Source organism: Penaeus monodon, chromosome 39, assembly GCF_015228065.2.
Source record: "Penaeus monodon isolate SGIC_2016 chromosome 39, NSTDA_Pmon_1, whole genome shotgun sequence".
Classification (NCBI taxonomy): domain Eukaryota; kingdom Metazoa; phylum Arthropoda; class Malacostraca; order Decapoda; family Penaeidae; genus Penaeus; species Penaeus monodon.
This window is the reverse complement of record NC_051424.1, coordinates 7,016,374-7,037,689: the sequence shown is the minus strand read 5'-3', so window position 1 is coordinate 7,037,689 and position 21,316 is coordinate 7,016,374. Positions and strand designations below refer to the sequence as shown.

General features: G+C 44.0%; 1 protein-coding gene across 1 annotated transcript in view; it reads left to right on the top strand.

Moving 5' to 3' along the window:
• The window catches only part of LOC119597626 (serine/arginine repetitive matrix protein 1-like), a 19,345-nt gene extending 6,535 nt beyond the window's left edge, over positions 1 to 12,810 (top strand). The window contains 4 exon segments of the mRNA XM_037947221.1: positions 7,447 to 7,496; positions 10,180 to 10,307; positions 10,309 to 11,625; positions 11,627 to 12,810. Of these exon segments, the coding sequence (XP_037803149.1) occupies positions 7,472 to 7,496; positions 10,180 to 10,307; positions 10,309 to 11,625; positions 11,627 to 12,244 (2,088 nt within the window). The 5' untranslated portion in view covers positions 7,447 to 7,471 and the 3' untranslated portion in view covers positions 12,245 to 12,810.
• The last annotated feature ends 8,506 nt before the right edge of the window (positions 12,811 to 21,316 follow it).

Genomic DNA, 21,316 nt, shown 5'->3' with positions numbered 1-21,316 from the left:
TATATTTGTAAAAGTGTACGAATGTTCAGAGAAGCAGCAAATCACTTGGAATGCAACCGTTTGTGGAGATATTGCCTTGGTTGGAGCGCTCACAGCAACCAGCTCGTTGTGAATGAGGTTATGTGGTCAGCGGTGATTAGCAGAGTGAAAGGGTAGCGGCTAAATAGTGATGTACTTATCCAGAACAAGAGTCTGCGCTGACAAAAACTGTGAAGTCAAAGTGATTCTCCCCCCCCCCCTCTCTCTCTCTCTCTCTCTCTCTCTCTCTCTCTCTCTCTCTCTCTCTCTCTCTCTCTCTCTCTCTCTCTCTCTCTCTCTCTCTCTCTCTCTCTCTCTATCTCTCTCTCCCCCCCCCTCCCTCCCCCCCTCCCCCCCCCTCCCTCCCTCCCTCTCAAGGATGAACATCTGCCGTGCAGCTGTGGCTCGGTAGCTTATGATCGGTGGGGGTTGAACACTTGTGTCTCCTGTGCATGCGGTACGACTGGACGCTTGTCACAAGTGTGTAAGACTGACGAGAGAGAGAGAGAGACAGACAGACAGACAGACAGAGAGAGAGAGAGAGAGAGAGAGAGATAGGGGGAGTATGTGTCTCTGTGCAAGTGTGCAATATATATAATTATATAAATATATAAATCACGTATTTATGGAAATTATTAAGTGATCAATTGAGTCTTCGACAGCTGTTGCAGTCAGCATGTGTATGTTCATCTATCTTTGTTTTGACTTTGTTCTCGCGGTCCCAAGGAACACTTGTTCTTACAGACTTCATAGGAGAGACGGAGGGGGGGATAATTTACCTTGACGCGCTTGCTCATTCGCTTCGGCTTCCTCTCCTCTCTGCCCCTTCTCATCTTCTCTTTTTCCCTTTCCATCTCTCACCACGTCTTATCTCCCTCCCCCTCCTTCTCTCCCTGTCCGTCTCCTCTCCTCTCTCCTTCCTTTTCCTCTCTCTGCATCCCAACCCCCTTTTCCACGTCTTTCCCTCCGCTCCCCGCAGCCATTTTTCCATCTCTTTTTCCCACCCCAATTCCAACCCTCATCCCCCCTCCCCCTCCCCCCTCTAACTCCTATCTCCGTTATCATTACAGTTGCACATGTTCGTTCGTTCGTGTGTGATCCTCGCGTCGCCAGCCCGCGAGGTCGCCAGCGGACCAATCCCGTGTCCCCGCTCCTCGTGACGGCCGATAATCCCTTTGTTCAGTTTGTCTTTTTGTTATAGAGGTTTGTGTCCTTCGTTATAGAGGTTTGTGTCCTTCGTTATAGAGGTTTGTCTCCTTCGTTAGAGGTGGTTTTGATTAGGAGAGAGAGAAGTGATGATGCTTGTGTGTGTTGCGGGGGCAAAAATGAGGAGTGTGATGAGAGATTTGGTGGGATTGTGGCTTGTAAGCGAGGGTGATGGATGTCGCTATCGATACAGCGAGGAATTATATTAACGGTGCAAGAAGTCGAAGTGTATGATAATTACTTTTGCTTGTATGGTTATTGCTCTCATTGTTATTTATTTATTTTTGGCGATGTTCGTTTTGTTTTTGTTGCTTTTCTTATTGTTTACTGGAAATATTACTGTTATAATTATCATTATTTTTATCGTTATTGTTATCATTATCGATTTTATTATTATTATTTGCATGAGAGAGAGAGAGAGAGAGAGAGAGAGAGAGAGAGAGAGAGAGAGAGAGAGAGAGAGAGAGAGAGAGAGAGAGAGAGAGAGAGAGAGAGAGAGAGATTCTCGATATCGTGTATTCCAGCGTCTTCTTAAAAAAACACAGGGACTGGTTTCACTTTCACTTCTTCCTCTCTCTCGGCACTCTCCTCTCCTAATTCTCCGCACTTCTCTCGCCCTTTTATCCCTCGCTGTTTTGCTGCATGGTCTCTTCTGTTCCCTTCTTTTTATCTCTTATCCCATTTCTCTTTTTCCTCCCTGCTATCTTTCACTCTCCCCCCCCCCTCCCCCTCCCCCTCAGTCTCTCCACTTCCCCCCCTCTCCCGCTCCTCCCAACAAGGGTGGAGCGAGGTAGCCACCCCTACCTGCCCCTCCCTGCCCCTCAGGTGAGCTGTGTGTGTATGCACGGTGTGGCCCGATCCACTTGGGGCGGACACCGAACGCAAGCTCTCCTTTAAGCCTCCCTTTCCCCACGCGAACGGCCGCGGCGCCCTGGCGACAGACGCGATCAAAGGACGCACTCGCAGGCGGTTTCCCAGGAGGGGCGGCGGCGCGAAAGCATCACCGATGGCGTTGGGATGCGCGTTGGAGGCCTGTGGTGTTCGTGTGTGTGTGTTTACTACTTTACTCGTTGTTCTTTCTCATATCTATTTGCGTGTAAATTTATGTTTAATTATGTATAAACCTGCATTCGTCCATACGTATATACGTACGTACACACAGTCACATACACGTTTATATATATATATATTATATATATATATATAATATATATAATATAATATAATATAATATATATATAATATATATATAATATATATATAATATATATATATATAATATATATATATATATAATATATATATAATATATATATAATATATATATATATATATATATATATATATATATATATATATATATATATATATATATATATATATATATATATATATATATATATATATATAATATATATAAAATGTGTGTGTGCGTGTATTTTTTCTGAGTACGCACCAATATTATTTGGTTGATTGACAAGAAGCAAGGGAGTGAGTGTGGAGAGAGTCTCAGAACGCATGGTGTCAAATAGTATGTGTGAGTTGCGGTGTAAATCGAAAGCGGTGTTTATGCATTCTTATTGTGTCACGGTTGTGTGTGTGTGGTGCTCGGGAATCCACCCCCACACTCTGTCGCGCGCGCGTGTGTGTGTGTGTGTGTGTGTGTGTGTGTGTGTGTGTGTGTGTTGTTTGCGTGCGTGCGTGCGTGTATGTGTGTGTATGCGCGCGCGCTCGCGCCTTTGCGTGCGTCTGTATCTATCAGTATTTTCTTCCTCTCCCTTTCCTTCACCCCCGCAGAACCGACTCAAAAAAGACGAGCCGAGACACTGATACCAGTCACGTGATGAGTTACAAGGCACGGCGCCGGTAAGGACTTGCTATCAGGCTTTGCTGTTCAGATAAGCCACCCACGCCGTCGACTTGTTCTTACAAACGTGTCACAGCGCAGGTACCCCCAAGTTCCTATCAAACCGTGCCACTGCCCATGCACTGTTTTGGACCACATCAACCCAAAGTTTACAATAATCACGGGTGTACATGGTGCCACAGTCATACCAAAGATACGAACAGGTAACCAACTGACCACAGTCAGATACACCAACATGCGGTTCGGAATGCGACAGCCCACAATACCCCAAGTACCAACGCATGCATTATAATGCCACGGTTATACCATGCCTTTCCCGCGGGATCATGTTGCCACAACCTAATAGCAATACACACACCAACGTGTTATTCGTAATACCGCGGTCCTACCAAATACACCAACACGCGGTTCAGTGTGGCGCATCTATACCAGACTAGCCAACTACCAGTTTTGTTGAATGCCACAGGGAGCAAACTAGCGAGGGTACCAGTGCTATCGGGAGTGCTTCGCCTCTGTAATAACAATCAGACATACATTTTTCATGGCTGAATCCAGACTGAGATATCGAATATCTGAATTCTATATCCGGTGATGAGGAGGGGGTAATGTGGGGGTGGGGGGGCTGCTATCGGGAGGAGGGAAGTTTCTGTTGTGTAGATATTCTCGTTGTTTGGCGTTTGTTCTCGTTATTATTTCGTTATTTTTTTTCGTCTTCGCGTTTTTTAGTCTTCCGTTGGGTGTAAAGCAGAGGGTACGGGGATGGGGGGGGGGGCTGGTGTCACAAAGGGTATTGTGTTGTGATGTTCCCTTTATTTCTCTCTCTCTCTCTCTCTCTCTCTCTCTCTCTCTCTCTCTCTCTCTCTCTCTCTCTATATATATATATATATATATATATATATATATATATATATATATAATCACTCGTTTTCATTCTGTGTACACTACTGATTTTTTTTTTTACACTTATTTTGTCATTGACATTTGTCGTGTGTCCAGCAGTGTTGTTACGTTGTTGCAATTTCGGTGTATGTGGGAGGGGGGGGGGGCTTGCTTAACAGAGACGCTATCCTCATTTTCTGCGCTTTGTTGCCGATTTTCGTTCTATTCATTCTTATCCCGTTTTTCCTTATTTATTCGTAGATTCTCCATTCTCTCCGTTCTTTCCCCCCTTCTCTCTCATTTTATTTTATTTTACTTTATTTGTTCTGAGGTCATCTCCTTTAACCATTTCCTTTCTCTTTCTTTTCTCTTGTTCCTCCTACTACCTTCCTAATTCCTCCTAATTCTCCTTTTTTCCTCCTCCTCCTCCTCCTTTTCTCTTCCTCTTCCTTTTCCTCTTCCTCTGCTCCTCCTTTTCTTCTGCTGCTGCTCCTCTCCCTGCCTCCCTCCCTCCCTCCCTCCCATACTCCCTCCCATACTCCCTCCCTCCCTCCCTCCTACCCACCCTCTTCTTTTCTCCCTTTTCTTGATTTTCCATCTCCCCCTCCCTCCTCTGCTTCCCTCTCTATTCCACCTACACTTCCGGGCATTGCGCTCTCAATACTCGCACTGGCAGATCAATATTTGCTTGCAATAACACGGAGCCATTTCTTGAAGCAATTTACTTTATATTCCTGTGCTCACGTGGAATCATCGGCGCAAGTGTACTGTATATTAAGACTTGACAGACACGATTAGATAATTTTATAAGGTCTAGGAAGGAAAAAGAGTATTTAAGATTAACGTCATGTGTGAAGGAGAGAGTGAACAGAAAAGAGAAAATTTAAGATGAGGTTAGATCAGATTAGATGCAATCGTTTTGTCCTGGTGTGACGAGAGAATGTGACGTCGGTCGCGCGCACGTGTGTATATGTGTGTGGGGGGGGGGTCATTGTGGGGTCCCCGTGCGTTCTTTGTGGGGGACGGCTGTTGTGTCACAGGATGTGCGACGTTGTTTCTGTTTTTTTTTTTATTTATTTTTTTTTTTAATTTCATTATTGTCGGTTTTACTAATGTTTTTGATTACTATGACTTACTGATGGTTTTTGTGGTGGTAATTATTGGAAAAGGGATTCTTACTACTACTACATTTATTAGTATAATTATTGAGTTATTCTAGAGTCTACACGCATAATGGATCAGTTTACCCATGCATGTTAAACTAGATACGCATGATTGTTTTAGAAGAGAGAGAGAGATAGATAGATAGATAGATAGATAGATAAATATCCAGACTGAAGACAATGCCGAACGACGTCAACGTGAAGCTTCACCTAATCTGATACCTGATTATATGCATTATTCTCTGTCGCAAAGCTGCGTGCGTGTATTGTGTTTGTTCGTTCGTTTGTTCGAGACGTGCCTTGAAAAGCAAAAGTCGAAAACGAATCTTCTTCAATCTGCGGCGCTGCCATCTACCGGCGCTGTTTCCGTTTCACTTGCTTCATCGCCTCTCCGCCCCGTGCATAACGGAGGGGGGGGGGGTTGGGGGAACTTTATTGTGTTGTTCTGTCTCTTGTCATATTTTTCTTCTTTCTCCTTTTTTTTTCGTTGTTCTCATGTTTCTGTCTTATCATCTCCTCTTGCCTTTTCACTTATTCTATTTTATTCTTAGTTCTCTTTCTTCCCTTGTTTTTACCCTCATTTTTGCATTCCTTTTCCTTTTCTTTACCCCCCCCCCCCTGTCCTCTTTTCTTCTCTCTTATTTCTGCTTCTAGTCTCTTCTTAATCTTTCCATTTCTCCCAATCTCTTTCTCAACTCTCCTTCATCTCGTTCTGTATCCCATCCACTTTTCTCAGCATTACCTTTGCTGTGAAAAGTAGATTGAAAGGAAAGGATAAGAACGAGGATAAAGGCAGTACGTTAGAGAGAGAGAGAGAGAGAGAGAGAGAGAGAGAGAGAGAGAGAGAGAGAGAGAGAGAGAGAGAGAGAGAGAGAGGGAGGGGGGGGGGCACGTGTAAGGGCGGAGAGGAAGATAATGCGCCACGGAGCGTGTAAGAGAGAGACAGACAGACAGACAGACACATGACGAAAGAATGGGTGTCTCGACTTGTTAATTTGTGTGACTGAATGCATGTGTGTGCGCGCGCGCGTGAGGCAGATTGGGACGTGTGAGTGAGCGCCGTGGCAAAGGCAGATCGTTCCGTAGCAACACGTGCGGTGATGCTAATCATTACGGGCGTAACAGCAACAGGACAGATCAATATCGTGCGTTCCTCGGGGGGGGGGGGCGGTGAGGAGGAGAGGAGAGGGAGAGGGAGAGGGAGGCGGTGAGGAGGAGAGGAGAGGGAGAGGGAGGCGACGAGGAGGAGAGGAGAGGGAGTGGGAGGCGATGAGGAGAGGAGGAGAGGTGAGAGGAGGGAGGAGAGGGAGGAGGAGGAGGAGGAGAGAGGAGAAGAGGAAGGGGAGGGAGGGGGGGGTTTGTGTAGTGGACTGTACTGCTTAGATCTAGAAGTTGTGGGAGGGACGCGGTCGCAGGTTAATTTGGAGGTTTAGGTACGAGGGAGGTGAGTGGCGTTGGGCGGGCGAGGGCGGAGAACAGGGAAGGGAGGATGGACAGGGTGTTGTCGGTAGTTGCCTCGATGTGGCAGCGCGGCAGGTGGCGTTCGGGATTCGGTCCGTCCACATGCGACGTGATTGGCTTGCGTGTGCTTCGGAGTTAGGGGGATTGGGCCATGGCGCTTGGGGATGTTCCGGAGAGGCACGCCGCTGGCTTTTATGGGTTGGCACGCCCCATCCCTGCTTTTGCTTGTTCTGTTTTTTTGGGGGGTTGCTTTGGATTTTTGAAACTTCGCCGCCTCTTTTTTTTGTCTGGCCATTTCTTTTTTGTATTTTCTCTCCTCTTTTTTTTCTCCTCTTGTCCTTTTCTCGAGTGTCCATGTTCATAGCCTCTTTCTCTCTCTTCTCATTCTCCCTCTCTCTCTCTCCTCCTTCCCTCTCCTCTTCTCTCTCTTCTCTCTCTTCTTTCCATTCCTCCCCTTTATCCCTCCTTTTTTCTCCCTTCCCCTTCTTCTCTCCTTCCTCCTCCCTTTCCTTCCGTTTCCCCCTTCCCTTCCTTCCTTTCCTCCTCCCTTCCCTCTCTTCCTTTCCAACCCTTCTCCTCTTCCTTTTTTTCCTTCCTTCCCTTCCTCTTTTCCTCCTATCCTTCTCCCTCCTTCAGTTCCCCCCCCCCCTTCTTCTTGCCATCCCTCCTTTCATTCTTCTCCTTCTTTTCCTTCTACCCTTCCCTTTTCTTTTTTTACTTCCCCTCTCCTCTTTCCCTCTTTTTCTTCCTCTCTCCTCCTCCGCTCTCGTCTTCCCCTCTCCCCCTTCCCTCCTCCGTAGCCTCCGCTCATCCCGCAAGACAGTAACCGAATTCTCAACGTCTTGTCCACAGGTTGGCATGAGATAAGCTCAGAAGGATGGCCTCGGGAGGCTGTAGCCAAGGTGAGGAGGGCGCCGCCGCCGCCGCCGCCACGGCCGCGCGGTCACGGGCGCGTGCGAGGGCGGAGGGTTGGGCTGGTGGAGGGTCATGGGAGCACATGGGGGGTTGGGGGCGTGGGGGCGGGGCGGGGGCACTGTAGCACTTGGGGAGGCTGCTCTCCTTTTCACTGTGTTTTCGTGGAGCTTTCAGTTTGCATCGAGTACACTTTTGTGTAGCACCTGAGAGAGAGAGAGAGAGAGAGAGAGAGAGAGAGAGAGAGAGAGAGAGAGAGAGAGAGAGAGGAGAGAGAGAGAGAGAGAGAGAGAGAGAGAAAGACACAGCAAGAGCTTTAAAGAAAATGGGCGAGAAGTATAGCATGCCAAATGATTAATGAGTGGTGATGGGTTATTCTTGCCAAGGAACGCTAGAAGACGTGAGATAAGTTTTTTCTTTTTTTATGGCTCATTATTTCGCATCAGTGATTAGCCTTGGCATATCTAACCCGAACTTTTAAAAAAAAGCACCTGTTTGATTAGCAGGGATGGAGTCACCGGGAAGTGTGTTGTGTTATTGTTCACGTTGTGTGTGTGTATTTTGCACTTCACTGCTGTGCCAAGTGTAGGAGTAGCAGTGGCAACAGAGACAATGATAGTGATACACAGTGTTAAGACTTTTGCACCTCTGTTTGCGCTAGTGTTAAGTTAGCAGTTATGTGTTTGTCTCTCGTTTTGTTCGAGTTTTCTTGTTTTGGTTCTTGTACGTTTCTCTTTTGACTTCCTCCTTCCGTAGTCTCTCTCTTTCCTCTCGCTGTCTCTCTTTCCTCTCCCTGTCTCTCTCTTTCCTCTCTCCTCGTCTTCCTCCTCCTCTCTCTCTGTCTTCCCTCTCTCTCTCTCTCTCTTCTCCCTCCCCTGCTCCTCTCCTCTCCCTCCCCCTCTCCTCTCTCCATCCTCGCTCCTCTCCCTCTCCCCTCTCTCTCACTGCCTCTCTTCCGTCTTCCTCTCCTTTGTCTTCTCTCTGTTCTTTCCATCTCCTTTTCTCTCTCTCCTCTCCTCTTCTCTTCTCCTCCCTCTCTCTTTCTCTCTCCTCTCTCCTCTCTCTCTGTCTCCTCTCTCCTCTCCTCTCTCTCTCTTCTCTCTCCCTGGCTTCTCTCTCTCCTCTCTCTCTCTCTCCTCTCCTGACTTCTCTCTCCTCTCCCTGTCTCTCTCTCTCCCTCTCTCTCTCCTCTCCTCCTCTCTCCCCATCGCTCTCTCTCTCTCTCTCTCTCCCTTCCCTCTCTTCCCCTCTCCCCTCTCCTCTCTTCTCTCTCATTCTCTCTCTTCTCCTCTCTTCTCTCTCTCTCTCCCCTCTCCCCCCTCCCCCTTCCCTCCCCTCCCCCCTTCCCCCCTCTCTCTCCTCTCTCTCTTTTCTCCTCTCTCTCTTTCTGTCTTTTTTCTCCTTTCTCTCTCCTCTCTCTCTGTCTTTTTTCTCTCTCCTCTCTCTATCTTTCTCTCTCCCCCTCCCCCTCCCCCACCCCCCCACTCCCCCCTCTCCCTCTCCCTTACCCTCTCCCTCTCTCTTCTCTTTCTTCTCACTCACACTCCCTCCTTCTTTCTTCCCTAGTTCCTAGTCTCCCCCTTCCCTTCCATTTCCCCCCATTGTGTTAAAAATGGAAACAAATATGAATAAAGGGGCAGGGAGAGAGAGAAAGACAAGTCGAGAGCCTAGGAGAGAGAGGAGAGAGAGAGAGAGAGAGAAAAAAAAAGAGAGAGAGGAGAGAGAGAGAGAGAGAGAGAGAGAGAGAGAGAGATGGGGGAGAAGTGAGAGATAGAATGGCTAAAAGGATCAGGGTTTGAGAGAGAGTGATGATAGGATAAGAGAAAGACGGAGGAAAGAAAATGAAATGGGAAAGAAGAAAGGAACAAGAAAGGGGGAATAGAGAGAAGAGGAGAGGGGGGGATAGTGAGAGAGAGAGAAGGGAAGGGAAAGAAAGGAAAGTGTTAGAGAGTAAGAGTGATAGAAGGTAGAGAGAGGGGAGACAAAGAAATTAAAACAAAAAACGAAAGGGAGGAAGGAATGAGAGTGAAAGTGAATTGCTGTTAAAATAGCTAAGTTATCTATCTCTTAAGAAATGTGATCATTATTTGAAACATGCTTGATAATTAACGGTAACAAGAAAAGTAAATACATACGTACAAAGATTTGGAAAAGTAAAATCCATGTCATTGTTTGTATTAAGGGCAGTGTTACTACATTAATCCCAGCAACCATTATTTACGGTTTATTTTAGTCCGCCATGGGAATCGGCTCACAGAAAATGAGCATGTAGTCGGGAGGGAGGACTTTAGTAACATATTTGAAAGGTTTTACTGCGTCTGTAATAACTGTTGAGTAGACTTATTAAATTTAACATTATAGCTGAGGAAGAGTAAATATTTTCGAGAAAAAAATGGATTACTTATGGAGATTAGAAAATGAAAATACAATGTATTGTAAACAACGGAAGTACTACTGACATTTTGATTTAACAAAATAACCTTAGATTACGGTCGTATTTCATTTCGGTGAAGCCATATTTTCTAGCGAACACTGCAGTGGTTATGAGGGAAGCCATTGCGACGTTGCCTGCCTTGTCCCGTTTCCTACAATCTGTGAAGTAAATTGCCTTTCACACAAGGACGCGACAGGGAAATGACAGCTAAACTAACCGTATTTTCCTTTTCTTTCCAGGCAGCGTAATGGAATACGCGGCCATGCTCAGCGCGCCCGACCTGGTGTCGGGTCTGCGCGACCTGCTGGCCGACCCGGACCCTCGCGTGGTCAAGCGCACCGTGCGGGTGTTCGCCAACGTGTACCGGCCACGCGCTGCAGCTGCTGGCCACGGGCGAGCTGGACGAGGCGACATTTAAGGGCGCGTGGCCGGCCGTTAAGAGCGTGGCAGAGCAGCTGATGGCGCTGCTGGCTGCGGGGGAGAACGAGGGCATCATCATTCACATCATCCGCTTCCTGGAGGCGGCGCTGGTTGCGCACCTCCTCTCCGACGTGTCCCGCTACCCCGACGTCGCTGCCCAGAGCCCCGAGATGGTGGACCAGGGCGTGGCGGCGCTCAAAGGACTGATCACCACGCCCTACGTGGGCGGCTCGGCCTTCATCGTGGCCATCCGCGCCCTCATCACAGTGGCCTGCTACAAGCCCGACCTGTGGCAGCCGGTGACGGAACTGATCGAGCAGCAGATCGCGTCGCCGCCGCCCACGCTCTTCGACCACAACGTGCGGACCCTCCACAAGATGCTGCAGAGGAACCTGTTCCGCCTGCTGCGCCGCACAGAGTCCATGAGCCTGCGCGGCCGCCTCATCGAGATGATGGTGACGGTGGGCGTTCCTCGGAGAATGCTCTCGCACTGGGCGCCGCCGCAGGAGTCGAGGAAGCGGCCCGCGCAGGTGACCGCCTCGGAAGACGACATCACAGGCCGCAACACGCCTCCCAGCAAGAGGCCCAGGGAAGACGACCTCGCGGACGCCGCGCCGGAAGACCAGCCCACTTCGCCGAGCGACTTCAGGGACAGCAGAGACCCCAGAGAAAGCAGGGACCCCAGGGAACACAGGGCCCCCAAGGAGAGCCGAGACCCCAGGGAGAACCGAGAGCCACGTCCAGGCCGAGACCCGAGGACGCAGAAGGCGGCGCGACCTCCTCGAGACCCCCGACTGGCTCTAGAAGCTCAGTCAACGCCCCCTCAGGAGGCGGAGCAGGAGGGCGCCCGCACGCCGCCCGCCTCTGGCAGGTCGACGCCGGAGTCGAAGAAGAGTGAGAAGAGTGACGTCAGCTCGCACTTCGAGTTCCTGAAGAGCCTGATCACCAGCAACAGCGGCAAGAACTCCCCCGCGCCCTTCGCGGAGCGCTGCTCGCCCAAGGAGAGGGCCGTCTACGACCGGCTGGAGCACCCACAGGTGGTGGAGCTGGTACTCAGCTGCCTGGGGAACGTGCCAGACTCGCCGCCTGAGGACCTGGTGTTGCGTCTGCAGGGTCTCAGCAACGACGTGCAGGGAATGCGAGAGCGCCTGGCCACTCTGCTGGCACCAATCATGCCCGACACCATCATGGCCCCGAGTGCCGGTGGCCATCCCATAGAAGAGGCGAACGCCTCCAGACCATCGTCGGCTTCCTCGGGCAGCTCCTACAAACGCCCTCTCTAGTTCCAGGGCGAGCCCCCCAACCCGCCAGCGCGAGCCCTCGCCTCCGTCGCCCCCCTCCTCGCCGCCCTCCAACCGCTCCACGCCCAGCGACGCCTCCCAAGATGTGGACATGCGGCAGCTGCTTGGCCACGGCTTTGGGAGCGGCGACGTCGACATGAGGAGCGAGGCCAGAGCGCGGCCCTCCAGGGACCCCAGGGAAGGCAGGAAGCAGCAGATGCAGCAGCCTCCGGCGGTTAACGTCCCCAGGAGCTCCATCATTGACCCCAGAATAACGTCTGGCCTCGGCTTTGGGAGCGGCGGCCTGGGCCGGCAGGACCCGAGGTCCATGAGCGGGCCAGCGGGGATGAGTGGGCCCGTGGGAATGAATGGGCCGATGGTGATGGGCGGGCCAATAGACCCGCGAGGCAGCCAGGTGGGCGGCGGGGGGTTAGGGGGCCCCAGTCTGTTTGGGCCGGGCCCTGGGAGTGGTCTGCACCAGATCGGTGGCCTGCGTGCTCCCTGGCAAAATGGCAATATGCAGGCCAACTCTCTAGCCATGATGATGCACAGTATCAATGCCGCCCAGGCAATTTTCCCTCAGGCGCCGCCCATGCACCTATAGCAGCCCCCGTGGATGGGAGGAGGCTGGGACTAGGGCAGGAGAGAGACGAGAGGGGCCACAGAAGGCGGGGCAGGAAGGCTTCGCGACACCCGGCGCAGGCAGGACGCGCTTCCTGCCGACACTTCGATACTCACGGAGACCCATTCCGAAGGCAGCCTGCCGAAGACATGCTGTACCGGACTACGTTCATATTATTATAGACTTATATACTCGTATATATTTTCTTTATATTTAATTTGGTTTTCTGCGGGTATCTCCTTCCTATCATTTATCACATTTCATAGTGTGTTTCCCTAGTTTATTATAATAAAATTGTTATGTTCAGTGCTTAAGGAACTACACGGTAGTTCTTCAGAAGAAACCCTGAAACCTACCTGGCGGCGTAAAGCGTCGGAAACTCAAGGGATTAGTGTACATAATAGATTGAACAAATGGATGTACATATTACATGAACATGTGCAAACCTGGAATGCTTGTGAACCGCGAATGTTGCCAGTTATTTATGTTATGAATGTAATCCTGTACAGATGATTTTTTTTACATTTTTGAATATACATAAAACAATATTTACCTAGTTTCAGTATCCCTTTATTACTCCTTAACTAAAAAGTAATCTTGCATATGATTTTTACATTCTGATTTGAATTTGTTAGCAAATTGATACATTTTTGCAACAGTGATAAATTAAACCGTGACATCAGATATAAAAGAAAAGGCAAAAAGAAAATATATGTATACAATATGTGTACGTTTATATATTCATATTATGTGTGTGTGTTTATGTATTTTTACATATACATAATGTATATTACATACCCCCCCCTCAATCCCCTGCTCGTTACTGTCGTGGGGGGTGGGGGTGGGGGCTAGGAGACCACCTCCCATCATGGCCCTCAACATGGTCTCTTCTTATCCGTTCCTCTTCCTTCTTATCCTAATCGGTAAGTCATTTTAAAACTTTTTCGCCACAGTGATTTATCATAATGCTCTATGACCTGTAATGTCTAGCACATTTGTTTGTTTTAACCATTAACTATTCTGGGAATCCATAAACATCGCTTCTTGAAAAAAAAACATTACCTTACCGCTATTTTGTAAATATATTAAATCAGTAAATATATTACATAACACATAGCCAAAAGGAAAACGAAACGGCCACAAAAATACCAAGATATGAGAATCAAGACGTTCAGAGATTAAATCATAAACCTAAACAACTACCCCCTTGTACTTTGGAACAAAACCAAATCAGATCCACTTGGAAGAGTCAAACAGCAAATAAAATTACACTCAATTCGGGCAGGAAATAAAGAAGAAAGGGAAAACTATGTAATAATCTAAGCATAGCTAGGGACGACATAACCCAAGCTGTATAAGTTGGGAAAGCGAAACGGAGACATACAAGATAGGCAGAGAGGCAGACGGAAATCAGAGCAGGAAAATGTACTGTTCTGCTGGAGGCCTTTCCGTTATGTTGCTGCTGCTTCATGCATCGAACATGAAGTAAAATGATGTTGTGTTGTAATATTTAGTGAAAATGTCACTCTTTTATGTTCAAGTCACATAATGAAAAGAACACGAAGTAATTCTCTCTCTCTCTCTCTCTCTCTCTCTCTCTCTCTCTCTCTCTCTCTCTCTCTCTCTCTCTCTCTCTTTCTCTATTATATATCTATCTATCTATATATCTATTATATATATATATATATATATATTTCATGTTAAAAAAGTAATAAATAACAAAAAAAAAAAAAGGTAAAAAAAAAACAGTGAAAAGGAGGAGAATTTTTTTTCTCTTTTTTGTGTGAAAAATTTCCTCCTTGAATTTGGGGAAAATCATCTCTCGATGAGTTCAATGGATAAATGCCTCGCTAATACTACCAACATCCGATGTGTGTTATCCTGTGGGGGCGCTAGACAGGGTTTTCCCCGCGAGGCTTCTCATCATGTATTCACTGTATGACGCTTGACATCCTTTTGTATTTTATTTTTCTCCTCTTGCGGGAAATATATAAACCGGCGTAGTTTTATGTTCTGTGAAAAACATAATTGACGATTAGAGCCAAGGTCTCGTAAGGTCGTTTGCCTCTTTTAGGCGTGTGTGTGGGGGGGGGGGCGCAAGGGCAATAGTAATAACAAGGGGTCCTAACAAATTAGTAAAAAAAAAAAAGAGGGAAAAATAGGAAAAAGAGAGAGAAAATGGGGTTCGATATTCGAATCGTTTTTTAATTACAAATTTATCAACTATGGCAGATAGCTATGCAGTGTGGTTACTAGCCACAGTTGTAATTCTAAATCTTATAACGTAAGTATATCTACTAAATCTATACGAAAATACTATATAAATCCATTATCATGATATATATATATATATATATATATAATATATATATATATATATATATATATATATATTATAATATATATATATATATATATATATATATATATATATATATATATATATATATACATACATATATATGCATCTATTTTTCATTTTCATTTCTATCATTTGTTCATCGATCAACAACATGGGAAAAGAAGGAAAAAAAATCTGCTGGTCAGAAAACTTGCGCAGACTAGATTAATTTCAGAACCGAAGTCACGAGACCTTATCAGACCTTGCTTGGGGCCTGCTCTGTTCTCGGTAATCGACGCCTGACCTTTGACAGAAGACCTTTTAGTTCTCAATGCTGCAGGGCGTCCACCATGCTTGGTGACACCCTCTCCTCTCTCTCTCTCTCTCTCTCTCTCTCTCTCTCTCTCTCTCTCTCTCTCTCTCTCTCTCTCTCTCTCTCTCTCTCTCTCTCTCTCTCTCTCTCTCTCCTCTCTCGTGGTGTTTTGCGTGTATGTTTGGTGTGTGTGTGTGTTGTGTGTGTGTTTGTTGTGTGTGTGTGTGTGTGTGTGTGTGTGTGTGTGTATGTATTGTGTATGGTTACATATCTCTCTCTTCTCTCTCTCTCTCTCTCTCTCTTTCTCTCTCGTACTCTCTCTCGTCTCTTTCTGTCCTTCCCCCTCTCTCCCTCTTTCCTTCTTTCCCCCTCTCTCCCTCTCTCTCTCCTTCCACTCACTCTCTCCTCTCTCCCCTCCGCCTCTCTCTCCAAGTTTGTTATCGCTATTTTGCTTCTGGCCGGATAATTTCGTTAAAACAATGATTGTAAATGTTGATAGAAAATATGGAAGATAAAATACTTATGTAAGACAAAATATGGAAGGGAAAATTTACTTGGAAGACAAAATATGGAGGGAAAATATATATGGAATATGTATGGAAAACATAAAAGCTAATCACACATGTCTAAAATTTTAGTGTTTTTGTTTATGACGGTTTCTACTTGATGGCTCCTCTAATGATAATAATGATGATGATGATACCAATGATATGGTGCATTCTATCTGGATATAAACAGCCCCCCCCCCCCCAGGACATAATAATCTTACGGTTAGCAGGGCTCTATCACGATCAGTTGTGAATAGTGATATTTGCCTCATATAATGAGCAATAATACTTGCTTCTATTCAAGTATAGTTTTCATCAAATCATAATTGCATTTCTCATATATGGTCCATCACATTGATTCTGTCATATATGGTCGGAAGCTTTAGATTATAGTCGGATTTTCTATTTCTGTTGAAATATGGGCTTCAGGATTGGTGGCACGGCTATATCACGCTACGCAATTGAAAATAAAAATCTACTCATAATTTGTGATATATATATTTTTTCCTCTGCTGCTCATACACCAACATACATGAACGGAAAGTATAAATTATAGTCGGGTATTCTATTCCTGTGGAAACACGGGTAGCCTTGGCGCTGCATAGTTTTCTACCATCGGTCACCTGACACAACCGAGACACAACTGCCACGACCCACACACGCTTCGTTCACAGGACGTGGGTTTGGGAGAATATGGAGTCCGCTTCTCCTAAACCCTCCCGCGGAAGGCCCGCAGGTGCTGCACGGCTGGTAAGCCAAGCAAGGAATATTGTCTTCAATGTTTTCAAGTATTTTGATAAAGATAATAGGGAGCCAACTGAAGATGTGGTGAAGCAAACCTCTGAGGCAACGAAAAGTTTCACAGCCACTGATTAACAAGATAAGACTTGAGGGGAAGAGATGAAAACATGGAGTTTAAAATCGCCGCGCTATCGGACACGGCCGTCACCTGTACTTGAGAGTGTCAATGATTTTGACAAGGAAGTCATTCGAAGAGATATTCTATCTTATTATGAAAGAGGAGAGTTGCCAACCCTTGCTTCACTGTTCCAAAGAGTTAAGGAACCACCAGTGAACTTCAAAGGAGGAAGAACAAGCCTGGACTGTAACATTGGATTAGTCAAAGCATGCAGCAAAGCATAATGATGGGAGACAGAGTCGTGCGGCCAACACAATTTCTTCGGGAACTTGCGTCAACAGGCGCAGCGAAAGTCCAAGACCGGAAATTTACCTGGATGACACCTGGGTAAGTGAAAATGCCAGTGGTGAACAGACGAACAAGGCCGGACAAACAGGCCTCACACCAAAGCCGGCGGCGGTGGCAGCTTTATCATTGTCCACGCGGGAAGTTCTGATGGCTTTGTTCCCGGAGCGCTGTTCATGTTTAAATCCAAGGTTGGCAGTAAAGGTGACCACCAAGACTTGCTGAAGTACCACACATTCAAACAGTGGTTTCTGGAGCAACTCTTGCCTAACATCCCTGCAAGGTCACTGATAATCCTGGACAGTGCTCCGCATCACAGCAATCAGCAGAACAAGGCACCGACTTGGACTTCAAGAAAGGGAGAAATCATCAAGGGGTTAAACGAAACAAAATTCCCCACGACTGCTCGCATATCAAAGCTGAACTTTTGCAGCTCATTCGGCCTCACAAGAAAGCCAACCTGTGCTATAAAGCTGACGAACTTGCCGCTGCTGCTGGCCACAAAGTACTCCGACTTCCACTTAACTGCTGTCAGCTTAACCCAATAGAATTTATTTGGGTCCATATTAAAGATGAGATAAAAAAAAAAAACAGTCAACAGAGAAGCATGCTATGGAGAGAACTGAAGAACTCACGCTCCAGGCTATTAACCACGTGACTCAAGATGATTGGAGAGAATGCATCGAACGTTCGAAACAAACCCAAGAAAACTACAGTAATAAAGATACTGCTTTTGAACTCCTGCTTGAATCCATGTCAGCCGAACTAAGCCAGTCGGACAACAGCAGTGATGAGAATGACGATGCGAAGTCGAATGAATAAGAACAAAACAAAAATACCAATACAACATAAAAATAAATAAATAAATAAACAACTAAAATAAAAGCTAGCAAAATACAAAAAAACAAAAAATCAAAACCAATGGAAAATATACGCATATACGCACACACACACACACACACACACACACAACACACACACACACACACACACACACACACACACACACACACACACACACACATATATATATATATATATATATATATATATATATATATATGTATTATATATATATATATATATACATATAAATGTGTATATAGTATTATATATATATATATATATATATATACATATATAAAATATAATGTGTATATATTATATATATATATATATATATATATATATATATATATATATATATATATATATATATATATAAAAGAGAGAGAGAAAGAGAGACAGAAACGGAGACACATATAGATGGGTGAGAAAAGGAAGGGAGAGGTAGGGAGGGAAAATGATGAAGGGGAGAGAGAGAGAGAGAAAGACATACAGACAGAGAGAGAGGGGGGGGAAGGAGGGAAAGAGAAAGAAAGAGGGGGAGAGAGAGAGGGAAGGAGGAAAAAAGAAAGAAAGAGAGAGAGAGAGGGAAGGAGGGAAAGAGAAAGAAAGAGAAAGAGAGGAAGGGGAAAAGAGAGAGAGAGAGGAAGGGGGGAAGAGAAAGTGAAATGAAGCGATTGTTGATGCCTTCATTTCGGAAATTCCCTTGGCTCTACCAGTATTTTTGCATTATTATTTTTATTTTATTTTTTACAGTGGTCATATCTATTACAGATATAATTCAACTTAGATGTTGTAGGGCCACTGTAGTCTCGAACACTGGTTTCATGATGGTAAAAGTAGGTGAAGAAGAAAAAGTGGTCTAAACATATTCCTTCTATACATCTTGCTCTCAATTTATGATAATAGTCTTACCGCAAGCTTTCATGATTGCTTAGAGGAAGATTCGTATAATAAGTGTAACTGCTGAGTTAAATTATTTAAAAATCTCATCTACTGTGCAGTAAACGTTATAATATGTTATCAGCTTATGCTTTTGATGGTGTGCAGTACAATAACATATTTGTCTTTAAATTATCTAATGAAAGTGGGCGTGATCTCCTACACTTTATTTATGTAATGTAAATACCATTAAAACATTTTATTATTTCACTGAGTGTTCATCAATGGGCTTCATCTGCAGCGCCAAACACTATTTCAATTATTTCATGTTGTGCGCGTGGAGCATCGACACTGTCGGGCGTACGAGACCCAACCGTCTCTCACACACAGCGTCCCGTGCCCCAGCGTGTTGTTTTCATGTCCAAGAAATAGTATGTTTATTATGGTAATTGAGTTTTGAATGATTTACACCCAATGCCACATCATATGCTAGAATTATGGGATATAACTTCATTGCCCTAAAAACAACTATTTAACTGCATTTGCATGTTACTTGATGGGCTTTCACATTCCTGCCATACTTTATTTGTTTCTACTACTATTTTTTAAAGTTGTATTATTCACAAAGGGTCCTTATTTTCAATGGCAGATGATAAATGATAACACAATAATAAAGATAACAATGAAAATAATAATAACAATGACAGTAACAAATGACAGTGATGATAACGATTATGATTGAAAATAATGCATTATGTGAATTACGTCAACTATTCCTGCTGTATTATACCATCAGGTATCTCTTGATACCTGATGGTATAATATACAAAGTGGTTCTAGGAAAAAAACTATTCATATTTATACTTATTTTACCTAGTATAGATATAATGATAGCAATAATATTGGTGATAATGATAATAAGGATAATAATGATAGTAATAATAATAATAATAATAATAATAATAATAATAATAATAATAATAATAATAATAATAGTAATAATAATAGTAATAATTATAATAATAATAATAATGATAATTATTATTATCATTATCTTATCCTTATTATATTATCATATCATATTATTATTATTGTTGTGTTGTTGTTATTGTTGTTATTATGATTATTGTTATTATTGTTGATATTACTATTATCATTGTTACTATTATAATAGTTATTATCATTATCATAGTAGCATTTTTCTGGAAATAAAAAAAAAAATATTACAATATATTAGTATTTATCGAACTTTATTCGAAGGATCACTTGCTGCCCATCAAAAGGTCTGCAAATTCGAATGTATTGCTCTGGCTGTGACTCTGACCTCAGGCAGTGTTTTTTCATCTATCAGCCTTTTGATATATGTCAAAACTACATGTAGTATACTCATTATTCTCGTAAATTCTTGTTTCCTATTAAATAATAACCATAAACATTCTCTTACGAGTTTTATGAGAAATATAAATCATTTAAAGAAATTCAAACGATTATTTATCACCCATTTATCAGTACTTCCTTTGGTGTCAATTGTATTACGAGTTACTGTATAATCTTATACCACTTTCACATGCGATTCATTATAAAAAATCTTTTAGATATTCCTTAAATGGTCAAGTGAAGAACTACAAAATAAAGTATAAGAAACATTTGGTATTTTACCTATGTCTGTTGACGAGCTGAATGGACAGGCTAGCCATACTTAAATACTGAAATTCAGCAGCAAAAAAGGTCAAAGAGTTGCAAAAAGTTGCTGTTTAGGACGCTGCAGATAAAGCCTATAATGATTATCTAGTATGCCAATCTCTATTTACTTCGTTTACTAACTTGATTTTTTTTCTATAGCTACCCCTTCAATTCTCACAGAAAACTGGAAAAAATGAGGGGTAACTAGGAGAAAAAATAATTTTACACCCGCGCGAAAGCGGTGGGCGGAGCATAACAGATTATACCATGATAATGGTAAAGGTAATGTAATATTATTAGTCCCTTGTGGAAACACGAGAACGTACGGACACCGGAAATGGTGGCGCCTTGGCACGCTAGAGAAGGTCAGGCCGCGAGGCATTGGTCCAGCTGACTCGCTCGCTCGCTGGCACCCTGGCAGAGCGTAAAAAGGTGCATCTGCTAGCGAATCAAGCCTCTTTACTGGCCTGAGCTGTGTTGTGAATATCGGGAGCTTCCACCTACAACTCGACCAGAATTGTTCCTGTAATCGCCCGGCTACATTTCGTAATGGGATTCACACCAAAAGACAAATCGGCAGAGCTTATCGGATGATCCAAATATATTCAAGTCAAAGAAAATATATGGTCTTTATACAGACACACACGCACACATACACAATAATGATGACGATAATGGAAATAACGATGATAATGATAATAATAATGATGATGATGATGTAATAATGCTACTACTACTACTAATGCTACTACTACTACTACTAAGTAGTGATGATAAGGATGATGATGATGATGATGATGATGATGATGATGATGATGATAATAATGATAATGATAATAATAATAATAATAATAATAATAATAATAATAATAATAATAATAATAATAATAATAATAATAATAATAATAATAATAATAACAACAACAACAACAACAACAATAACAACAACAAAATGATAATGATAATAATTATGATAATAAAATGACATGATAAGGATAACGATGATTATAGAAATAATTTAACAATGAGAGTAAGAATGATTGTTATGATATCAATGCACATGGTACTGCTGAATATCTTGACAATGGAATATTAAAAGAAAACGTTATGATATTATGTTTTTGTCTTGCAATAAGAGGTCAGATTCTTATGTGGATTCCCATCAAAGGTTTTTTTTAATGTAATTATCGTGTGTTGTGTGTATTTGCTGGTAGTATCACATAACACAGTGTTACCA